Below are 19,288 nucleotides of genomic sequence, written 5' to 3' on the forward strand. Positions count from 1 at the left end.
TGATTCATAATTTTAAAGTTTTGTACATCAAAGGATACCATGAAGGAAATAAAGATAATCCACAGGCTGGGGGAAAATATTGATAGGTCATGTATCTGATAAAGCTTTTGTATCAAGACTATATAAAAAACTCCCTGAACTCAACAGTAAAAAAGCAAACAACCCAATGGGCAGTCGCCTGCACCAAGCTCCTCCATCCACGGGATTTTCAAGGCAAGAGTATTGGAGTGGGTTGCCATTTCCTTCTCCAGGCAATCTTTCCAACCCAGGGATTGAACCCAGGTCTCTCGCATTGTAGACAGACGCTTTGCCTTCTGAGCCACCAGGGAAGTCCTTAAAATGGTCAAAGGACTTAAATAGATGTTTTTCCAAGTAAAATTTATAAGTGGTCAATGTTGTCTTGTTGTTGCTTAGTCGCTAAGTCTTATCTGATTCTTTTGCAACCCCATGGACTGTAGCTCGCCAGGCTCATCTATCCATGGGATTTCTCAGGCAAGAATACTGAAGTGGGTTGCCATTTCCTTCCCCGGGGGAAGGGTTGCCCTTCCCCAACCCAGGGATTGAGCCCATGTCTCCTGCATCCGCAGGCGGATTCTTCACCACTAAGCCACCAGGGAAGCCCACAAATGGCCAACAGCCACATGAAAATGCACTCGCCATCATTAGTCATTAGGGTAACGCAAAGCAAAACCACTTCACACCCACTAGGATGGCTAGCATCAAAAATAGAGAACAGGCTTTGTTGAGGATGTAGAACCTTCATACATTGCTGATGAGAATGAAAAACGGTGAGGCCACTTTGGGAGAAGCTTGACAGTTCCTTGAAATGGTAAACACGTAGTTGCAATATTACCCAACATTTTCACTCGTAGGCATGTTCTCTAGAGAAAAAGAAGCATATATCCACACAAAAACTTGTATATGAATGTTCCTAGCACCATTATTCATTATAGCCAAAAACTGGAAACAACCCCAACATCCAACTCATCATGGATAAACCAAATGGAGTATATGCATACAATGGAATATTATTGAGACATAAAAGGGAATGAAGTATCGATATATATGACATGGGTGAACCTTGGAATCATTATGCTAAGTGAAAGAAGCCAGACACAGAGGCCACATAGAGAATAGTTCTATTTATGTGAAATGTCTAGAATAGGCAAGTCTGTAAAAGACAAAAGCAGATTTGTTGTTGCCAGTGGCCGGGGGTGGGGATGGAGGGGATATCGAGAGTCATTTCTAATGAGTGAAGGTTGAGGTGGGGTGGTTTTTCAGGAGGAAGCTATTTTAAATGTTCCAAAATAGATTGTGGTGATGATTGCACAACTCTGTGAATATACCAAAAAAAAATTTGTTGACTGGTACTCTTTAAAAGGGTGAATTTATTTGTGAATTATATCACAATGACATTGTACTTAAAAGGAGAGGAAAGGAAAGAGTAAGGAAAATGAAAGAAAAGAAAAAAGAGGAGAAAAGAGACAGCCTGGTCCGATGGCTGATTCAAGTTGATGTGCGGCAGAAACCAACACAATATCATAAAGTAAATTTCAAAAAAAAAGAGAGAGATTCTGGCACATCCCTCCTCTTCTGTTTTCCAACATCCGTCAGTGCCTCCCATTGGCCAAACCTACCCAAAAGCCAGAGGGCAAAGCAGTTTGGGAAATGTAGTCCCCTGTGACACTGAGTTGGCAAGGGAAGGATGAGGACAGATCTTTCACTTATCTCCAACTCCCTGGCATGTGATACCTAGGGTGTAAACATTTATCAGATCAATAGATAGTTTCATTCCCCTGCCTTGGGTGGGGCCCTGAGTCTGCAAGGGGGGCTTTCTGAACGTAAATGACCCAATGATTCATGATCCTATGACTGGTGAGTGGGCTGTCACTCTCTTTCACCTTCTCATACCCCTCACACCCTTTGGTCCCAGGAAGCCACCTGAGTCCAGACCCTGAGTGAGGCCGGACAAGGGGGAGGAGCGGGGGTGGGAGGAGCAGAGGAGAGGGAGGTTCCTCTCACAGCTTAAAAGGGGCTAGAATCACATCCTCCCCAGACAGAGCGCCGGCATAACCTTCCTGTGTGGTTTCAGCCGCCGAGAGAGTCATGGACCTGGGTGAGTGAACTTCCTCCAAGTGAGAGAGATAGCAGTTACCGGGGTCACTTGGACAGCCAGAATGACTTTGTGGAATGGGGGTGGAGGATGGGGTGGAAGGCATGAAGGAGCCTCCCAGAGGAACCAGGTGGCTTTGGTGGGAATCAGTGGCTCCTCCCAGAGAATGTGCACCCCTGTTCCTCCAGGTACTTCTTTCGGACCTAGGGAAGGGGGTGACCATTGTTACCAAGAATAGTAGGTTCTGCAGAAGGTGCCAGGGCTGGGGTGGTAGAGATCTGGACAGCACCTGCTCTAGCTAGCCAGGGGGTGATGGGGAAGGCTCCCGAGAGAAATCTTGGAGGGTTCAGGACCCTCCATTCGCCCACCTATTCCCACCTCTCTCCCAGGCTGAGCTTGTCTGCTCTCTTAGCGTTATGACAAGAGGCAGATTCAAGGTGAGTGCATTATGTAAATGACACTATACAAGCAACACGAGGTGCGCTTATTTTCTCTCTGCTGCACATCCCCCGGGGAACCTGTTAACCTCTTGCCAGTCAAAGGTTGGATGGGCAACACGAAATGAGACCATGAGGGGCCTTCAGCTGAAGTCACAGCCAGGGCCTCCAACTCAGCTCCCAGTCTCACTCACTTTTTCTACCCCAAAAGTGAGTATTATTCCAAAATCCATCCTCTGGTCTAACCTTGGTCTTAACTAGAGGGAGTCCAAGGGAAGCCCCAAGCAGGTTCTTAGGGGTTCACCCAGCTCCAGACACCCCATTTACAAATCTCAGAGTCAGACTGAGGCTACAAAGGCCAGGTTCCTGGACGGCTTGTTCTCACCAGCAAACAAACACCACAGCAGCCTCAAAGCCACAAAGGGTTGGCTTTAAAAAGTGAAGGTTCCCTGTTCATCCTCTGCTGTCCTCACACCCCTCCCCATCACACGACAGCCTCTTGCCTTCATGTCGGCTTTTCCCGCCCACTCGGAACCTAGGGTCGACTCAGCAAACAGCTGTCAAAGGGCTAAAGTGGCTGTTGCACCCACCGACCCAGAACTCCTGGAAGGCAGGCTTTGATTCTTGCACCTCTGATTCCCAGGGGCTTTGGAGGTGTGAGCAGAAAAAGGTTTGTGGAATGAATGAATGGCATTTTAGTTTTTAAAAATCTCTTCCAACTTCCCCTCCTCCCAGCAGCTTGCCCACTAATCCCACTTCCCAGACATCCACCCCTACTAACCATGGTACCAGAATGCAGACATTGTCCCCTGGAGACCCTGATCCTGCCCCTCTGTTTGACCTCTGTGAAAGAAAACAAGCAGGTCCCCGTGGTGCACCAGTAAAGGCTAGAGAACCGGCTCCCTGATATGTAGTGCTTGCCAATTTCCACGGTGTAAATTCTCCCATCATAGCCAATTGCAAGCTGTCAGCCGATTGCAAGCTGTGAAACGACTGAGCAGAGAGTCAGAGATGAGCCCGTGAGAGCAGCCACAGCACAGCACGGAGGGTCCTCCTCCCAAGGACTAGACTCACGGGCATTAATGGGGGAGGGAGGTCCCTTTAATGCAGGACATGTCTCCAGAATAAAAGGCTGTTGTTACTGTTCACTCAATTCGAGAGAGCCCCAACGGCCGACTGAGCCCCAGATACTGGTTGGGGGACATCACTGATACATTTTGCTCAGATCAGGCTCCAGAGCTCTGGGCCGTTTGTATGACATGAGCCACAAAGGATCTGTTTTTTTTTTTCATCTTTGTCAGCCCAGCAGGGCGCCTGAGATGGGTGAGGGATAGAGTTTCTGTTACACAAAATGAGAAAAGCAGAGCTGAGCAGGCCTTTGTCACGATTTGAATGGGCAGCCCCGAGGCTCCTTCCTCGTCCATCTTCAAGAAATGGGGCCTAAGACTTCAGTTAGAATGTTCCAAAGCAGAGAAGAAAAAAAATGAGCCATGAGATATTCATTTCCCACAGCTCGGGCAGAAATAGAGGCAGAGGGAGAAGTTGAAGGAATTTAGGGCCAATCCCTTCTGGCCTTTGGGGAGCCTGACTGGGGAAGAGGGGAACCCTGCAGCCTTGGGGGGCTGTTGGGAAATCTCTCCTCTTTGCTTGGTACTTTCAGTCAACTGCTATTGATGGAAGAATTCAGGCAGGACAAGTCTGGTGTAGGGAGAGACACATGTGTCAATGACCCGTTGCAAGAGGAGGAGAGAGAGTGCTGATGGAGTGAAAGGAGGGCAATTGTGAAACCTAAAGAAACGAACAGTGACTATGAGTCATTTAAGCTGGGTTTTGAAGGATGTGTAGGAGTTCTCGATGCAGACAAAGAGAAGCAAGGGGCCTAGGAGGTAGCAGGACTAGCGATCTCAATGGCTCAGTTGCCAGTAATGTAACTGAGGGAATGGGCATAAGATATAGTAAGTGGAGGACAGTGGAGTGATTCAGAGGTTAGCCCCACCTAAAGGCATCCAAATCCAATTTTTTTTAAATTCCATGTAACAAAGCGGAATATCCTGTGGACTCAGCCTACAGGCGCCCAGCTGGTCAGCTCTAATAAAAGCTAATAGAGACAAGACAGAGGCAAGTTGAGAAGGATGTATAGAACCTAGCTGTACTGAGAAGGAAGGGAGGTAGGACAGACAAACAGGGTCAGTCTTTAAGATTCTGTATGGCATTGCTGAAAAACTTTGGGCTTTTTTACTGAAAGCAATGAGAAACCAGTGAAGATTTTTTTTGTTTGTTTCAGTTAGGTGAGTTAAATATTGTGATCTGTGTTTCAGAGGAGATCTGGGGTGGCAAAGCCTTATGTCAGGGTAGAAGTGGGGCCAGCTCTAGGATGTTACATGGATAGAGGCAACAGAACAAGTGACCAATAGATGGAGGAGAGTGTGGATTCCCCTGATGCTCCACCGAGGCTCCAATACACAACAGACTCAACAGAAATGAAGTAGCAGGATTTCCATTCAAAAATCTCAGACCATCTCTTTGCAGCTGTGTGACCCAAACAAGTGGATTAACCTCTCTGAGCCTCTATTTTCTGAAATATAGAATGAGACTCACAAGGGGTAACTCACAGGATATTAGGAGAGAAAGGAACATAAAGTCTGAGAGGCAGCATGGAAGAGGAATTGGGAGTGTGGTTTCTAAAATTAAATGGACTCAAAGCCCAGCTACACTACCTGTGTGACTTTGGGAAAGTTACTCATCTCTAGTTTCTCTCACTGGGAGCTAAGGTTGGAGTTCTAGGGAATTTCCTTTTCGTTGTGATCATTACTAGAAACTCAAGAACTCAGAAAATACCCAATGCATCACTCAACCACTCCTCAGCCCCTGAGAGTCCCAACTTCTCTGGCCCCACCCCGGTGGCTGCCCAAGGCCAGTTGCTTTATGACTTTGTAACAGACAAAAATCATCTGAGTCAAGGCCGTTGACCAGGTCCCCTCTGCTTCACACCAGAGTTTCCCCAAGTTCCTGTTTGATCACCTTTCTTGAAAAACAGCCTATGCTGGTCCTAGAAGATCCCTGCTCAACAACCTTCTCCAATACACCTGGAAGAAGACCTCACCTACACACATCCTCTAGCGCCCCTCCTGAGCCCTCCCCGGCCAGTGGCAAAAGGACTGAGACAGGGCCCAGGAAAGGAAGTTGATGGAATGAAACAGAAACACAACTCTTGCCCCTCGTGTTTCACCCGTTGTGACATCAAAACCCTGAAGTTTCTCAGTTCTGTCAGAGCATGCTTTCTCTAGAGTAACTGAAAAACTGGTACATGTTTAAAGAAACCTCGAGCGCTTCACATCAAGATGAGTCAGTGGAGGTTGGGCAGCTCGTTGGACCGCAAAAGAGTGTGCTTAAGGGTAGAGATGTGGACTCGAGCTCAAGGGCTCTCAGGATAATTCATCAAGGAAGGGGGATGAGAGAGGGGAGCCTTGAGGTTGCACAAAAATCCATTCCCACCCAAGACTGCAAATCAGGGGCAAGCTGGGGATGACAGCTCCTGCCCCCAGAAACAGAAGATGAAGCTAGGAAGGCAGGTCCAAGTAGACAGTGGAGGGCTGGACAGCCAACGCTCAGCATCAGGCTGCCATCCTTAGGACTGGTAGAGAGGTCCTAAGGATTTAGCAGGAGGGCACGATGGGAGCTGGCATCAGAGCTAAGATTGAGGAAGATGTGCCTAGCAGTAATGTGCAGTATAATGGGAGAAATGCCTATTTATTTATGTGGCTCCATGCCCTTCCTCCTTCCTGCAAGACACCCCAACGCCAGAATTCCCGACTTAGGCAAATTCCCTGGGTAATGGCAACTTGGATGTCATATCATAGCATTTCCAGCAGGTGGTGCTGTGGCCAAGCACACAGATCCACTGGCCCAGTGCTGCGGCATCTTGGGAAGCAAGATTCCTTGCTTGCTTGAAGGGAGCCCTGAGCCTCCAGAAGGTGCTAGAAGCAGGGTCCCAAGCATTTGTCTGTTGACCCTCCTGAGACTAGAGGTGCGATGGGTCAGCAAGTCCTGCCTTGTATTCATTCCTGGCATCACAGTTACTGTCTCCCGTGGGCTGGTCCAATTATAGGAAGGGGTTTTACAGAGATGAATAGGGCACAGCTCTCAGACTTTAAGTGAGATAAGACTTCTGTATAAATCACCCTGTCGACTCGCTTGGTCTCCCCTGTTTGACCCCCTGGAAGAAATAAATTCCAAGTCCATCTCTCAACTCAGCCACCAAGTAGAACTGAGGTTCCAGGGCTCACATCAGACCTGGGTTCTCAACCTGCCATTCAGAACTAAGGAGGGCCTCCTGGCTTCCAGAAAGTACCCAGCCTCTGACTCCTTCCCACCATTTTTCTCTTTCACTAAGGCCCTAGATTAGAAGCAAGTTAAAGAAAACATATCCGTGCTAGTCGAGTGACCTTGGGGAATGGCCTCACTCTTGTCACACAGCCACATGGCAAGGTCCCCACAGGGCAGCTTGGGAGAAGGGCAAACAAGTCATTCATTCATTTACTCATTCAGCAGCACACAGTCTCTGGGCACCTTGTCATTTATGGGCCTGAACTAGGTAAAAGGGATGATGTCTCTGGCCCAGAGGCAGGCTAGGGGCATGGGCCAGGTGGACCACCAGTGAGTGCTGGATGGATGACAGCCAGATGAGGGCTGTTTGGGCGAGCCTCATGGGTCCCAGAAGAACTTTCCTATTTGCCATTGAGAGGCAGTAAGGAATGCTCCTTCTTGCAGCCCTGTGAAAGTGGTCTACCTGCTCAGCCAGCCTCCACCAGGAAACAGTCAGGGCTTCCTAGGTGGCTGCCCACCCACTGGGTGCAGGAAAAAAGCTCCCCATTGGCTCCTGGCAGCAGAGCAGGGCGGGACACACACACCCACCACCTCCACCACCTCAGGGTCTTGCTTCCTGCATAGCGTGGAATAGGAGGGGATCGTCCAGACGCAGTAGTCAAGGTCAGCTGAAGCTCAGCCTTGAGGGATAATCTGGGCCAGGGTGGACTTTCCAATTCCAGAAGAGACCCTAAAGAGCCAAGAGGAGAGCGAGCGCCTGCCCTGCATTCTGATCCCCTGCTTTCCAGGACCCTTTCTGGAGGTGAGCAGGAAGAAGAGGTGAAGGCAGTGAGACTGGGCCGCTGGCCAGGTGCTCCAAGGCACAATCTGGTTCTCATGCTCTCAAATGTCGTGTCCAGAGCCTGTGATGAAAGTTCCCCACGTTCTCCCTGGCTCTGTGGGGTTTTTTCATAACAAAGAGCCAGTCCTGCTGAGCAATAACTTTCCTACCTTGTCTCTTCAGGGAAACCAATGAAGAACGTGTTGGTGGTGGCCCTCCTCGTCATTTTCCAGGTGAGGTGTCCTGCCTGCCAAGGAAAGCTCCATTCCCTCTCCCAAATGCCCCTCAGCAAACCTAGCCCTTCTCAAACCCAGGCCCTGTGGTTCTGGTGGAGTCACTGGGCATTTACTGGAAAGAAATAGACCCAGGCACAAATTTGGTCTTCTTTAAGCTGATGGCCACCCTCTCCATCTTCTGAGTAACCCTAGAAAGCCACAGATGTTCTCTAAATTCCTTTACTCCATTTCAATTAAAACTTTTGGGAAAGCAGGTTACCCTGCCTTCCCCACTTCACTTCCAATATCCCCACCCAGCAGACTGAAAAGTAGACTCCTGAGTTCCTGGAGAGAGTTCTTTGCTTTGCAAAACAGCAAAGGCTGTGAGGTTACTGGGTCTGGAACATATGTGCCCACACCCATGAGTGTAAATCTTCATATGTAAGATGAAAAAACAACCTGCGGGTAGCTTACTATCCTATCACCCCAAACATGTCTTCCTCCCAAGATCTCCAGCTAAATGCTCCCTTTGAAGCCCCAGTTCCCTTTTCTGAAATAGACTGATCTGAGCCTCACTGGGGGAAGGGGAGAGGAGGATGGGGACCCTGGAGTGACAGAGGGTGAATGGAACCCATCCTTCAGAGGGGCCCAGAACTCTGGAGGAGCAAAGGCCACCAGCTTACAGGTCTCAGCTTCTCAATCCCAGATGTGGAAACAGAAAATCCACACCCACCAAGTGCCAGAGTTAGAAATCCACTCTTCCCCTGACTTTGCTGGGGTTGGAAGCTCTCTTGGAGCCAGAGGAGGCGGCTGAGGCCGGAGCTGGAGAGGCAGTGCTTCAGAATTTGGCTCCTCCCCAGGTCTGGAGGCCAGAGAGGCAGTTTTCCAGGAGCTCTGGCCAGAGGCAGGCCCCAAGCTGGGCACTGTTCCCAAAAACCCATCCCAGAGACCTCCTGGAGCTTGGGTTGTAGCCTACAGCCTGGCCCCCTTCCCCATCAGCCCTCCCTCCCCACTGTCTCCCCTCTTCCCAGGGCTCCAGAGGGCTGGAATGCTAACAGTGGAGGCTGGAAGGTTGGGGAGGGGATGAGGGACAGCTGGGCTCATCTCCCTCTTTACCTGGGGAGATGGGGGTGGCTCAGATGGGGCAGGATGTGGTGGGACTGTGGGCTGCAGAGACATCAAGCCTGGTGGCCCCTGGTGAGGGGTGGGGCAGGTACGAAGAAGAGAAAAAGGAGGCAGAACGGGGCAGTGGGAAGCACACGTCTTAGAGGCTGGGTGTATTGCCCATCAAAGCCCAGAACCCCCTTATGTCCAGATCTGAGGTCTTGGGTGTTACCCTGGGCAGCCAAGGACAGCCAGTCTTTCGTAGGCCTCCCAGGCTGCAGTCGTACCCAGAAAAGAGGAAAGGGTTGCCACTGACATCTCTTCTCAAGATAGCAATGGCCCAAAAAAGGCTCCAGGATATGATTTGGTCCTCACCCTGTCCCCACACAGAACAGTGATGAATCCAGAATTTGGAAGTGAGAAAGAGCCAGGATAATACGGGCAAATCAGGAGACTGGGTTCCCGTTCTGGCTGAGTAACCTTGAACCAGTCCCATTGTTTCTCCAAGAGCCTCCTTTCATCACCTCTATAGTCCCTCCAGTTTCCCAATTGTGTAAATCCATCATACAGGGCTGCCCAGGGCCCCATTCCCAGAGGACAGACCAGGAGTTTGCTGAGACAGTTTCCAGCCCAGCTCCCCGCCCCACACAGCTCAGCTACCCCATGTGTCTCCTTCATTGATCAAATCACAGCCGTCTGCCTAAACCTTCACCCTGCCCTGCAGATAGGCTAAAAAAAACCCTGAACATGGGAGCCCTACTCTTTAGAATTTGCCAGAAGAGACAGCAAGGAAAAGAGAGAGGAGTAAGGTGTGGGGAGAAGGGGAGAGGATGGGAAGATGGAGGGAAGGCGGAGATATGGCTGAGCTTCCTTCCTGTGCCCAAGAGGACTCACAGCTGAGGCTGCGGCCCCACCATCCACTTGGGCCTGCATCGCCTGAGCTCCTGCTGCCTGCTGGTCTCTGTGCCTGGGGCCCCAGGGATCCATAAGCCTTCCAGTCACTCACCACCCATGATCACAGCATCTTGCCCCAACCCAGGGCTTTGTGGCCTCTTAACAGAGTTTTGCCCACCTCTCTTCTCACTCCACTTCCCTGGTGGCTCAGGGGTAAAGAATCCACTTGCAATGCTGGAGACACAGGTTCGATCCCGGAGTTAGGAAGATCCCCTGGAGAAGGAAATGGCAACCCACTCCACTATTCTTGCCTGGGAAATCCCACGGACAGAGGAGCCTGGTGGGCCACAGTCCATGGGGTCGCAGAGTCGGACCCAACTTAGCGACTCTAACCACCACCACCTTCTCACTCTGGGCCCTCCTCAACCTTAGCCAAAGTGGATTTTCCCTCCAAAGCTAGGGTACGTTTATAGGCCCCCTCCCTTTGAAAGTTCTTTCTACCAGATTCCAAAGGAGACTCAAAAAGAAAGACCTACCATCCCATTCTTCTGGAGTTTCCAGCAGGCAAAATCAAAGTTCCATGAAGACAAAAGGATGCCAGAATCCAAGTTAGGAACCATGTGAAGGAGATAGTATTCATCTCCATCTCCCGAATGAGAAAACTGAGGCTTGGAGAGACGAAGTACATTTAACCAGGCCAAGGCTCTTTTGACCCCCAAGCCTAGACCATTTCCAATCTGCCGTTAACACCTGTAAGATCAAGTCTCTCAGAAGACTTGCTACTTACTAGAAATGCAGAATCCCAGGCTTCACCCCATCCTACTACATCATATGAACCAAATCCCCAAGTTCAAGAGCATGTTAAAATTTGAGAAGCCACCAATTTCAAATTGAAGAATCACCTAGAAAGTTTAGAAAAACAGATTCCTGGGCCCCAGCTCCTGACATTTGGGTTCAGTGGGTCTCAGAAGGGGGTCTAAGAATTCGCAGATGATACTGATCACAGTTTGAAACCACTGCTCCAGACAGTCCCAGGGCAGTGAGATTTCAACCCACTCAGCTAAGCTGGAGCATGTTCCTCCCCTGCAGGTGTGCCTCTGCCAAGATGAGGTCACGGACGATTACATCGGAGACAACACCACGGTGGACTACACGCTGTACGAGTCCGTGTGTTTCAAGAAGGACGTGCGGAACTTTAAAGCCTGGTTCCTCCCGATCATGTATTCCGTCATTTGCTTCGTGGGCCTTCTGGGCAACGGGCTGGTCATGCTGACCTACATCTATTTCAAGAGGCTCAAGACCATGACTGATATGTACCTGCTCAACCTAGCCCTGGCGGACATTCTCTTCCTTCTGACTCTCCCCTTCTGGGCATACAGCGCAGCCAAGTCCTGGGTCTTTGGGGTCCACGTTTGCAAGCTCATCTTCGGCATCTACAAGATAAGCTTCTTCAGCGGCATGCTTCTGCTGCTGTGCATCAGCACCGACCGCTACGTCGCCATCGTCCGGGCCGTCTCGGCCCACCGCCACCGCGCCCGCGTCCTTCTCATCAGCAAGCTCTCCTGCCTGGGCATCTGGGTGCTGGCCATGGTGCTCTCCACCCCAGAGCTGATGTACAGCGGGATCCAGAAGAGCAGCAGCGAGCAGGCGCTGCGGTGCTCCCTCGTCACCGAGCACGTGGAGGCCTTGATCACCATCCAGGTGGCCCAGATGGTGGTAGGCTTCCTGATCCCCCTGGTGGCCATGAGCTTCTGCTACCTTGTCATCATCCGCACCCTGCTCCAGGCACGCAACTTCGGGCGCAACAAGGCCATCAAGGTGATCATCGCCGTGGTTGTGGTCTTCGTAGCCTTCCAGCTGCCCTACAACGGGGTGGTTCTGGCCCAGACAGTGGCCAACTTCAACATCACCAGTGGCACCAGCTGCGAGCTCAGCAAGCAACTCAACATCGCCTACGATGTCACCTACAGCCTGGCCTGCGTCCGCTGCTGCGTCAACCCTTTCTTGTACGCCTTCATCGGCGTCAAGTTCCGCAGTGACCTCTTCAAGCTCTTCAAGGACCTGGGCTGCCTCAGCCAGGAGCGGCTCCGGCAGTGGTCTTCCTGCCGGCACACCCGGCGGTCCTCCATGAGCGTGGAGGCTGAGACCACCACCACCTTCTCCCCGTAGGAGGCACCTCCACCGGGGCTAGAGGGACCTCTCCCAGGGCCCCTCAGACTGGGGACACGGAACAGAAGACCCAACAGCTGCTGAGGGAAAGGCCGATCTGGCCATTAAGGTTTATCTCGTGGTGAAAACCTGAGCCGCAGAAGACAGAAGAACGCCAACCCTCGCTAGCTACCTCAACCAAAGCTGCAAAGAGACGTGGTTGATAAACCACCCCAGATCCTGCAACACTCCAAAACCAAGACCATTATCCTCTAAACCCCAAAACCAGAGGTGAAAGTCAAGAAAGAGCTTACACCTCGCGAAGTGAAGGGGAGCAGGTGTTGGTGAGATCTAGGTGGTGGAAGGGGCCCAGCGAGCATTCCAGATCAATGTTCTTCTCAAAAGAAGTCCTCCCCAAGACTCAAGACAAGGTCTTCCAGAAAGCCAGGCTTCGTCCCCAAGACCAGAGACCATGGGGAGATTTCTCGCCTGAGCAGGGGAACAGGGATGCCAGTGGGTCAAACTAACTCTCTGAATCCCTGCCTCCATCTCTCTTTTTCCTCTGCCATCTGAGCCAGCAAGAATCGGCAGCCTCCAAGCCTCCTAAAAGCATGCTGAGCCCTCGCCTGCCACCTCTCCTCAGGCTCTCCACGCTGAAGGGGTGTGGTACTTCCCACAGGCCAGGCCCTGCCTAAGCCCTGTTCCCAGCCAGGATTCTGGGGCAGAGATGAAGTATGGCTGGCCCATCTCAGGTCTCAGCTCAGCTCCGAAGGGAGGAGCAGGCAAGGAGAAAGGTTAAGGGCCGGGGGTGGCTGCCTGCCGCCAGCCAATGCGCTGCTGCTTTATTCTCTGCCACAGGGACAAAACATCTCTCATCCTGTTCTGCTTTCAGTTCATTAAGAGAACACATTTTACTCATTACAAATAAAAGTTTTCCCTGGAGGAAACAACAACTTTAAAAGAAAGGGGGAAAAATTTTTTTCAGTAAATGGCAAATGAGTGTGTTCTTGTTTTGCAAACCCCACACCCCATCTGACCACCCCCACAGCCCTTTTCTCCCCCAGGCTTCATTGTTCAGAGATGCTCAGAGCCACAAGCTCTGAGCCCTTCCAATGACACAGGCCCTGAGTGGCTGAACGAGGTAGGAGGGGCAGAAGGACAGGGTGTCCGGCTTGCAAACACCTTTCCGGAGCTCACGGGACCCCAGCCTGTGCAGTCAGCAGTGATCTAGACACACAGTCTGAGCCGAGCTCTGCAAAGAACCAAGTTGTCCCTGTAGCGTCTGTGGCTGGGAACCCTCCCTGACCCTTCAAGCACTTTCACACTGTCCCCTTCATCTATCCCAGCTCAGTCTGGAACTGGAGCCCCTGTCCCTTAGTCAGTCTCCCCAGGCTCCCAAATGGTGTTTAGAGGGAGGCCCTCCCCTGACACCCATCTGCCGCGGCATCCTGGATCCAGGGGGCTTGAGATGGGACCCATGTAATACACCCTGTACTGGATGCTTGGGAGTCAGATCTGCCCTTGCCCCTTCCTGGCCACTATTGCAACAATGGCCTTCCATTGTGTGGACACCCATCGTGGAGGGGAAGGGATCAAGGAACAGCCACTATCCCCATCACAGGCCCAGGATCCATGTCACTGGGAGTTCTGATGCCTGCCCCGTCCCCGGCTTCTCCAAGCCAGAGAGATTAGTCCAGCCAGTGATGTATGAGGAGGTGTCTGAAGGAACTGGTGCTATAATAGCTCAGGGTCTGGAGGTGGGAGGGAGCTGAGACACTCATGAAAAGGTGATTCCATCAATTTTCCAAAGTGAAAAGAGCCTCACTGGGAAAAGAGCCTGCCTGGAAATGAAACCCGTTCTCTCATCTCATAAGCACATTGCGGTACCCTCCTCCACCGGCTGCACTGGACTCGAGCCGGGACCGGCACCCTGAGAAGGATGAGGCTGGCACGTGGAGCCGTGGCACCAGCAGCCACATTAATATTAATCAGCACAGCTGCCGTGGTGGGAGGGGTGACCCCAGCACAACTGCGGGCCTTCAGGGGAGCGTGCCGGGACGTAAGGGTGGGAACGCTGGTGTGTACATCCTAGTGAACTTACACGTGGGAGAATATCCTCCCTTCCTGAAGGGGAGGAATGCAACAGAGCCATCATGAGCAGGAAGCCAGGCCAACCACACAAACATGCCACCTCGGCTTCAAATACGTTTTTCTAAAATACCTCCAAGTATTTGCAAAACCCCCAGCAATGTCCATTCCCCACATTGCTGTGTCTCAGAAGCACTGACCTCAGCTCACTGCTGGCCGGGTCGCTGCTCGCTTGCACAATGCTCTCTACCCTGAGGTGGGACGGGGGCCTAGGATGAAGGAAGGGACTCACTGGGAACACCCAGGGCCTCTCTCTTTCTCTCTCTCATCTGCCTCATGGTTCACAGCACCATGACTCCTCCGAAACTCCCCTTATTTCCATCACCAGTGCCTTGCCCCTTCTTTCTTCTCAGCTACAACCCCAGGCTATAAATCTGACTTTTTAGCCTGAAGCTGCACATCTCTGAAACCATGGATTCATGCAGCTGCAAGGAACCTCAAAGATCAGCTGGCCCAACCTCTAATCATTCTCTAGTTGAGAAAATTGAGGTCCGGGGGAGGAACTGATTTGCCTAAAGAGATACTGCAACATGGGGAAGTAGGTAAACTTTCTTTGGGGACTTGAGGATCTGGCAGGACTGCAAGAGGTGGGTGAGGGAGAGTGGAGACGCTGGAGCCTGGCCAACTTGGACTCTCATCTCTGCTGCTTCCCAGCTGTGTGACCTTCAGCTGTTGCTCAACTGCTCTGAGTCTCAGATTTCTCAACAGCAAAATGGAGAGGATTTGGCAAACATGTAGCACAATGCCTGGAATGCCTGGAACTAAGACTCTGCAGCCAGACCTCCTGGTTTGAATCTCAGCCGCACTACGTGGGCTGGTTCCTTAGTCTCTCTGTGCCTCGGTCTTCTAATCTGTGTAATGGGGATGGGGCTTCCCAGGTGGCACTAGTGGTTAAGAATCTATCTGCCAATGTTGGAGACGTAAGAGATGCAAGTTTGATCCCTGGGTCGGGAAGATCCTCTAGAGGAGGGCACAGCAACCCACTCTAGTATCCTTGCCTGGAGAATCCCATGGACAGAGAAGCCTGGTGGGCTACAGTCCGTAGGGTCGCACAGAGTAGGACACGACTGACGTGCCTTAGTATGCACATAATGTGGATGACCAAAGAACCTACCTCTTAGGACGGTTCTGAGCAGTAAATGAATTCCTATATGTAAAATGCTTGGAAATCCTTAAAAAGGATTGTTGGTAATTGTTAAAATGTTCACTAAACCGTAGATTTTTAAAAGTTGCTAACCACGAGGAAATCAAATTCACTTCCATCCCCCTATAATTTATAAAGCAAGCTGGAAGACAGCTTTGAAATTAGTCTCTGCTTCTCACCCATTGTATGGGTTAGTCAACTGAGGCTTGGAGAGGGAAATGACTCTCCTGAGGTCTCCCATGAGCTCTAGGCAATGGTAGAACTTGATGGTTCTCGAGCTCCCATCCAGAGCTCTTTCCCCAGTCCACCACACTGGCTTGCACACATCCCCCCTCACACACACCAGCCTCATCCAAGACTGTCCAGCACTTCTTAGGCAGGCTCTGTCCCTCTTGTCCTGTGGCAGGTCCCTAAGAAGAACCTCTCCTCTCCCTCTTCAATAGTTTCCATCCTGGCCATTAGCTTGAGGAGAATAAAGTGCAAAAGAAATATGGCAGTGGTTCCAAAGGAAATCGGGCAACTGATTTTTTTAAGAATCCGCTCGGGATGTTAGGTTCTCAGTTGCATTTCTGTGTTGAGGGTGAACAGTTCGAGGAAGAAGAAACTGGCCTCTGAGGGTGGGGGGTTAAGGCAAATGACATGGGGAGCGGGGAGCAATTCTGAGAGATGAGCAGAAGGCGGGGGGGAGAGAGGGGAGGGGTGAGTTCTAAGGATGCCATAGCTGGGAGCTAGATTTGGAGAGTATTCTCAGTGGGTAGAAAGCTACCCCCACTACACTCACACAAACACACATGCATTTCCCTGAGCCTCCCAGTCTTAGGTTGGGAGGAAGGGGCTATGTTAGCCCTACAGACAGATGGGCCCATGGCTTTCTTTGCCAGAAATGGGTTACAAATGGCCCAGTTTCCCTGGTCTGAGCCCATAGAAAAACCCCCCAAGGAAGAAGAGGGGGGATCTCTTCCTTAACTCAAAAGAACAACCCTGTCAGCCCTCCTAGCCCCGACCCCAGAAAAGAGGCCCTGCAGGAAGTAGAAGCCTTGTCACACACACACACACACACACACACACATCCCACACAAACCACACACACAGACACACAAACCACACAGACACACGGACACACAAACCACACACACACAGACACACAAATCACACAGACAGACACACAAATCACACAGACAGACACACAAACCACACACAAACACCAACCTCCCTGTCATTTGTCATTTATCTTGTCTGAGGCCCAGAAAGAGATCCAGACAAGGGGCCTGCGGCAGAGAAGATTCACAGCCCTCGCTCAGCAGCCAGTGCTGCTCTAGACTAAGGCGTGAATCAAACTGAGCTCCTTCTCCCTCGGGCTCCTCTGTGTGCGGGCATGTGTGTGTGGCTCGATTCAGACTTCCCAGTGGCTGTCAGTTCTCTGCCTCCCACATTCTCCACTTTGAAGGTGGAGAAACCCTTATGTTTGCCTATTGTTCATCAGCCTCAGGGCGTTCACTTGCTGGGCTGTTCAAGTGCGTCACAGTGACCACTACACAGCGCGCCTCTGGATCCTCATCTCTGGGGAAATAAACATCTCCCTGCAGGACAGGGCGGGGGCAGGTTTTGCCTGGTACTGAGGGTTCGTTTAGTTCCCTCTCGTGGCAGAAGGTCCCAAGGTCAGACTGCAAGGGAGCCAGAAGGCAGAGGAGGAAACACGCCTGGTCGCAGCGTCCTCCGAGGCTGGGTGAGAACTCGCTTAGGACACAAGAGACAATCATTGCTCTAAGTAAATATCTGACATTGTGAAGTTCAACAGATGTCGCGGATGAAACGCCCCCAAACTCTTTCCCAATGTTTACAAAGGGGCCTGGGAACTCGTGCACATTTATCTTGTATGGTTTATGCAAACTGCACTCAGAGCTGAGCAGAAACACGATCACATGCAATGGCTGAGGGGTGCATTCTTCGCAGGCTGGGGAGGGGTGGACATGGCCAAAGGCATGTGATCAAGCCAGGCGCCAGGAGTCACCCGCAGAGGCACCAGGGCTTCCTCCTGCCCGCCCTCCCTGACAGCTGACCCCCCCCAGGCTTGCCTGCGTGAACCCCCCTTTCCACCACACACCTGCTCTGCTCACCTCTGTCAGGGATGTTCATCTGCTGAGGGCACTGCTGCTGCTGCTGGCAACCTCTGGACTCAATAGCTCAGGAAAAGGGGAGCAGAGAGAAGGACAAGGCCTGAGCAGTTCACAGACCCAACCCTCTGCATGGCCCCTCCATACAAGAGGCAGGCCCAGACCCATCTGGCATCCTCCAATCCCATCAAAGGCAGAACTTGGATTTCAGTCCAAGAACTGTATACCTTCTCTACCCCAGCCTCCCTTTCAGTTACCAAACTCCTGCCCAAGCCCCCTTACCCCCAAACTTGGACATGGACTATTCAGAACTTGTGAGCTTTCATTTCTGGAGGATTCAGAGCTGGGAGACAGTGGTTGGAGGAGGGGAGGGTCAAGAAAGGGACTTCAGGAAACATGGAACCTCAGGGTGGAAGCAGCCTCGAAGAAGGGGAGGGGTCCTAACCTGGTTGCTCACGGCTCACGGTGCTGAGTGGCTACGATGCTCCAGGACTGTGCTCTGCATTCCATCTCCTGCTGAATTCTTATGACAACGGGTGAGGAAACCTAAGCTTAGAGAACTTGTGTAACTTACCTGAGATAACACAGCCAGCAAAAATAACTACAGCTTGGGACTTCCCTGATGGTCCTGTGGTTAAGACTTCACCTTCCAATACAGGGCGTGTGGGTTCAATCCCTGGCCAAGGAGGTAAGATCTCACATGCCTCACAGTCAAAAAACCAAAGCATAAAACAGGAGCAATATTATAACAAATTCAGTAAAGACTTTTTTAAATGGTGCACATTAGAATCTGCCCACAATGTGGGAGACCTGGGTTCGATCCCTGGGTCAGGAAGATCCCCTGGAGAAGGGAAGGGCAACCCGCTGCAGTATTTCTTGCCTGGAGAATTCCAAGGACAGAGGAGCCTGGTGGGCTACAGTCCATTGGGTCGCAAAGAGTCGAACATGACTGAGTGATTAACACCACATAAAAAAATCATAAAAAAAAAAGAATAACTACAACTTTATTAGGATTTTATCATGCGCTACACACTGTACTAAGCTTCCCAAATTATCCCATTTCATTTTCATAACAACTGTACTTGAATCCCATTTTACAGAAGAGGAAACTGAGGCTCAGGGAAGTTAAGGAGATTTGTCAAAATCACACAGCTACCATTTGATAAAGCTACTAAGTGATTTCAACCAGTTCTAGCTGGCTTCTCAAGCTCTTGCTTCTGCCACTCCACCCCAGGGGCCAACTAAATAACTGTTTATTCATTGTCAGATACATACAAAGCCCCTACTTCTTGCCAGCCATTGTGTTCAGCACAGCCAACATTTCTCATAACCCATTGGATGCAGAGCACTAACTTGGGAGGAGGGAGAATCAAGCGACCATTACACAGCCCCACCTGCCCAGGGGGATGTAACCCCACAGCTGGGCGGCTGCCAGGCTCCGTTGCTCCCTTCGTGCTTTGTCTCCCCTTCTCTCCTCCAGGCCCTGATTTCCACACAGGCTTCTTCCACAGGCTCACCCTGCGGGGCTGTGTGCCTAAGAGGTAGGGGTGTCCTGGCTTTCCCACAGGCTCACTGGGCAACGCGGGGCTGTGAGGTGAGGGAGCCGGACTAAATGGGTGGGGTCAGCCAGCAGAGCTCTGGGCACACTGATGCCTGAAGAGGTGCCGAGTGAGTGGGTGAGGGGCTGAGGAAGCTGCCACACCTCCAGCTGTGGTTTCTGGTGGGGCCACCGAGGCAGCAGGTGGAGGGAAGCGCTTGTCACTCATCCAACAAAGGCAATAAAACAAAAGCCTCCCGGGGCTCTGTGGGCGCAGGCAGCCAAGGC

The 19,288-nt window shown here is 51.3% G+C and overlaps 1 protein-coding gene across 1 annotated transcript; it reads left to right on the plus strand.

The window, feature by feature from the left end:
• Positions 1–2,064: 2,064 nt before the first annotated feature.
• CCR7 (C-C motif chemokine receptor 7) lies at positions 2,065–13,022 on the plus strand. The gene is made up of 3 exons (XM_040245424.1): positions 2,065–2,116; positions 7,880–7,929; positions 10,999–13,022. Exons 1-3 carry the CDS (start codon positions 2,107–2,109, stop codon positions 12,076–12,078), a joined length of 1,140 nt encoding a protein of 379 aa, XP_040101358.1. The 5' UTR covers positions 2,065–2,106; the 3' UTR covers positions 12,079–13,022.
• Positions 13,023–19,288: the final 6,266 nt, after the last annotated feature.

Source organism: Oryx dammah, unplaced genomic scaffold, assembly GCF_014754425.2.
Source record: "Oryx dammah isolate SB20612 unplaced genomic scaffold, SCBI_Odam_1.1 HiC_scaffold_8, whole genome shotgun sequence".
Taxonomy (NCBI): Eukaryota; Metazoa; Chordata; class Mammalia; order Artiodactyla; family Bovidae; genus Oryx; species Oryx dammah.

What these genes read in the sequence shown, in the direction of transcription:
- CCR7 (XM_040245424.1), top strand. An exon ending in CCCTCCTCGTCATTTTCCAG is followed by an intron (nt 7,930 to 10,998) that starts GTGAGGTGTCCT and finishes CCTCCCCTGCAG; the next exon opens with GTGTGCCTCTGCCAAGATGA.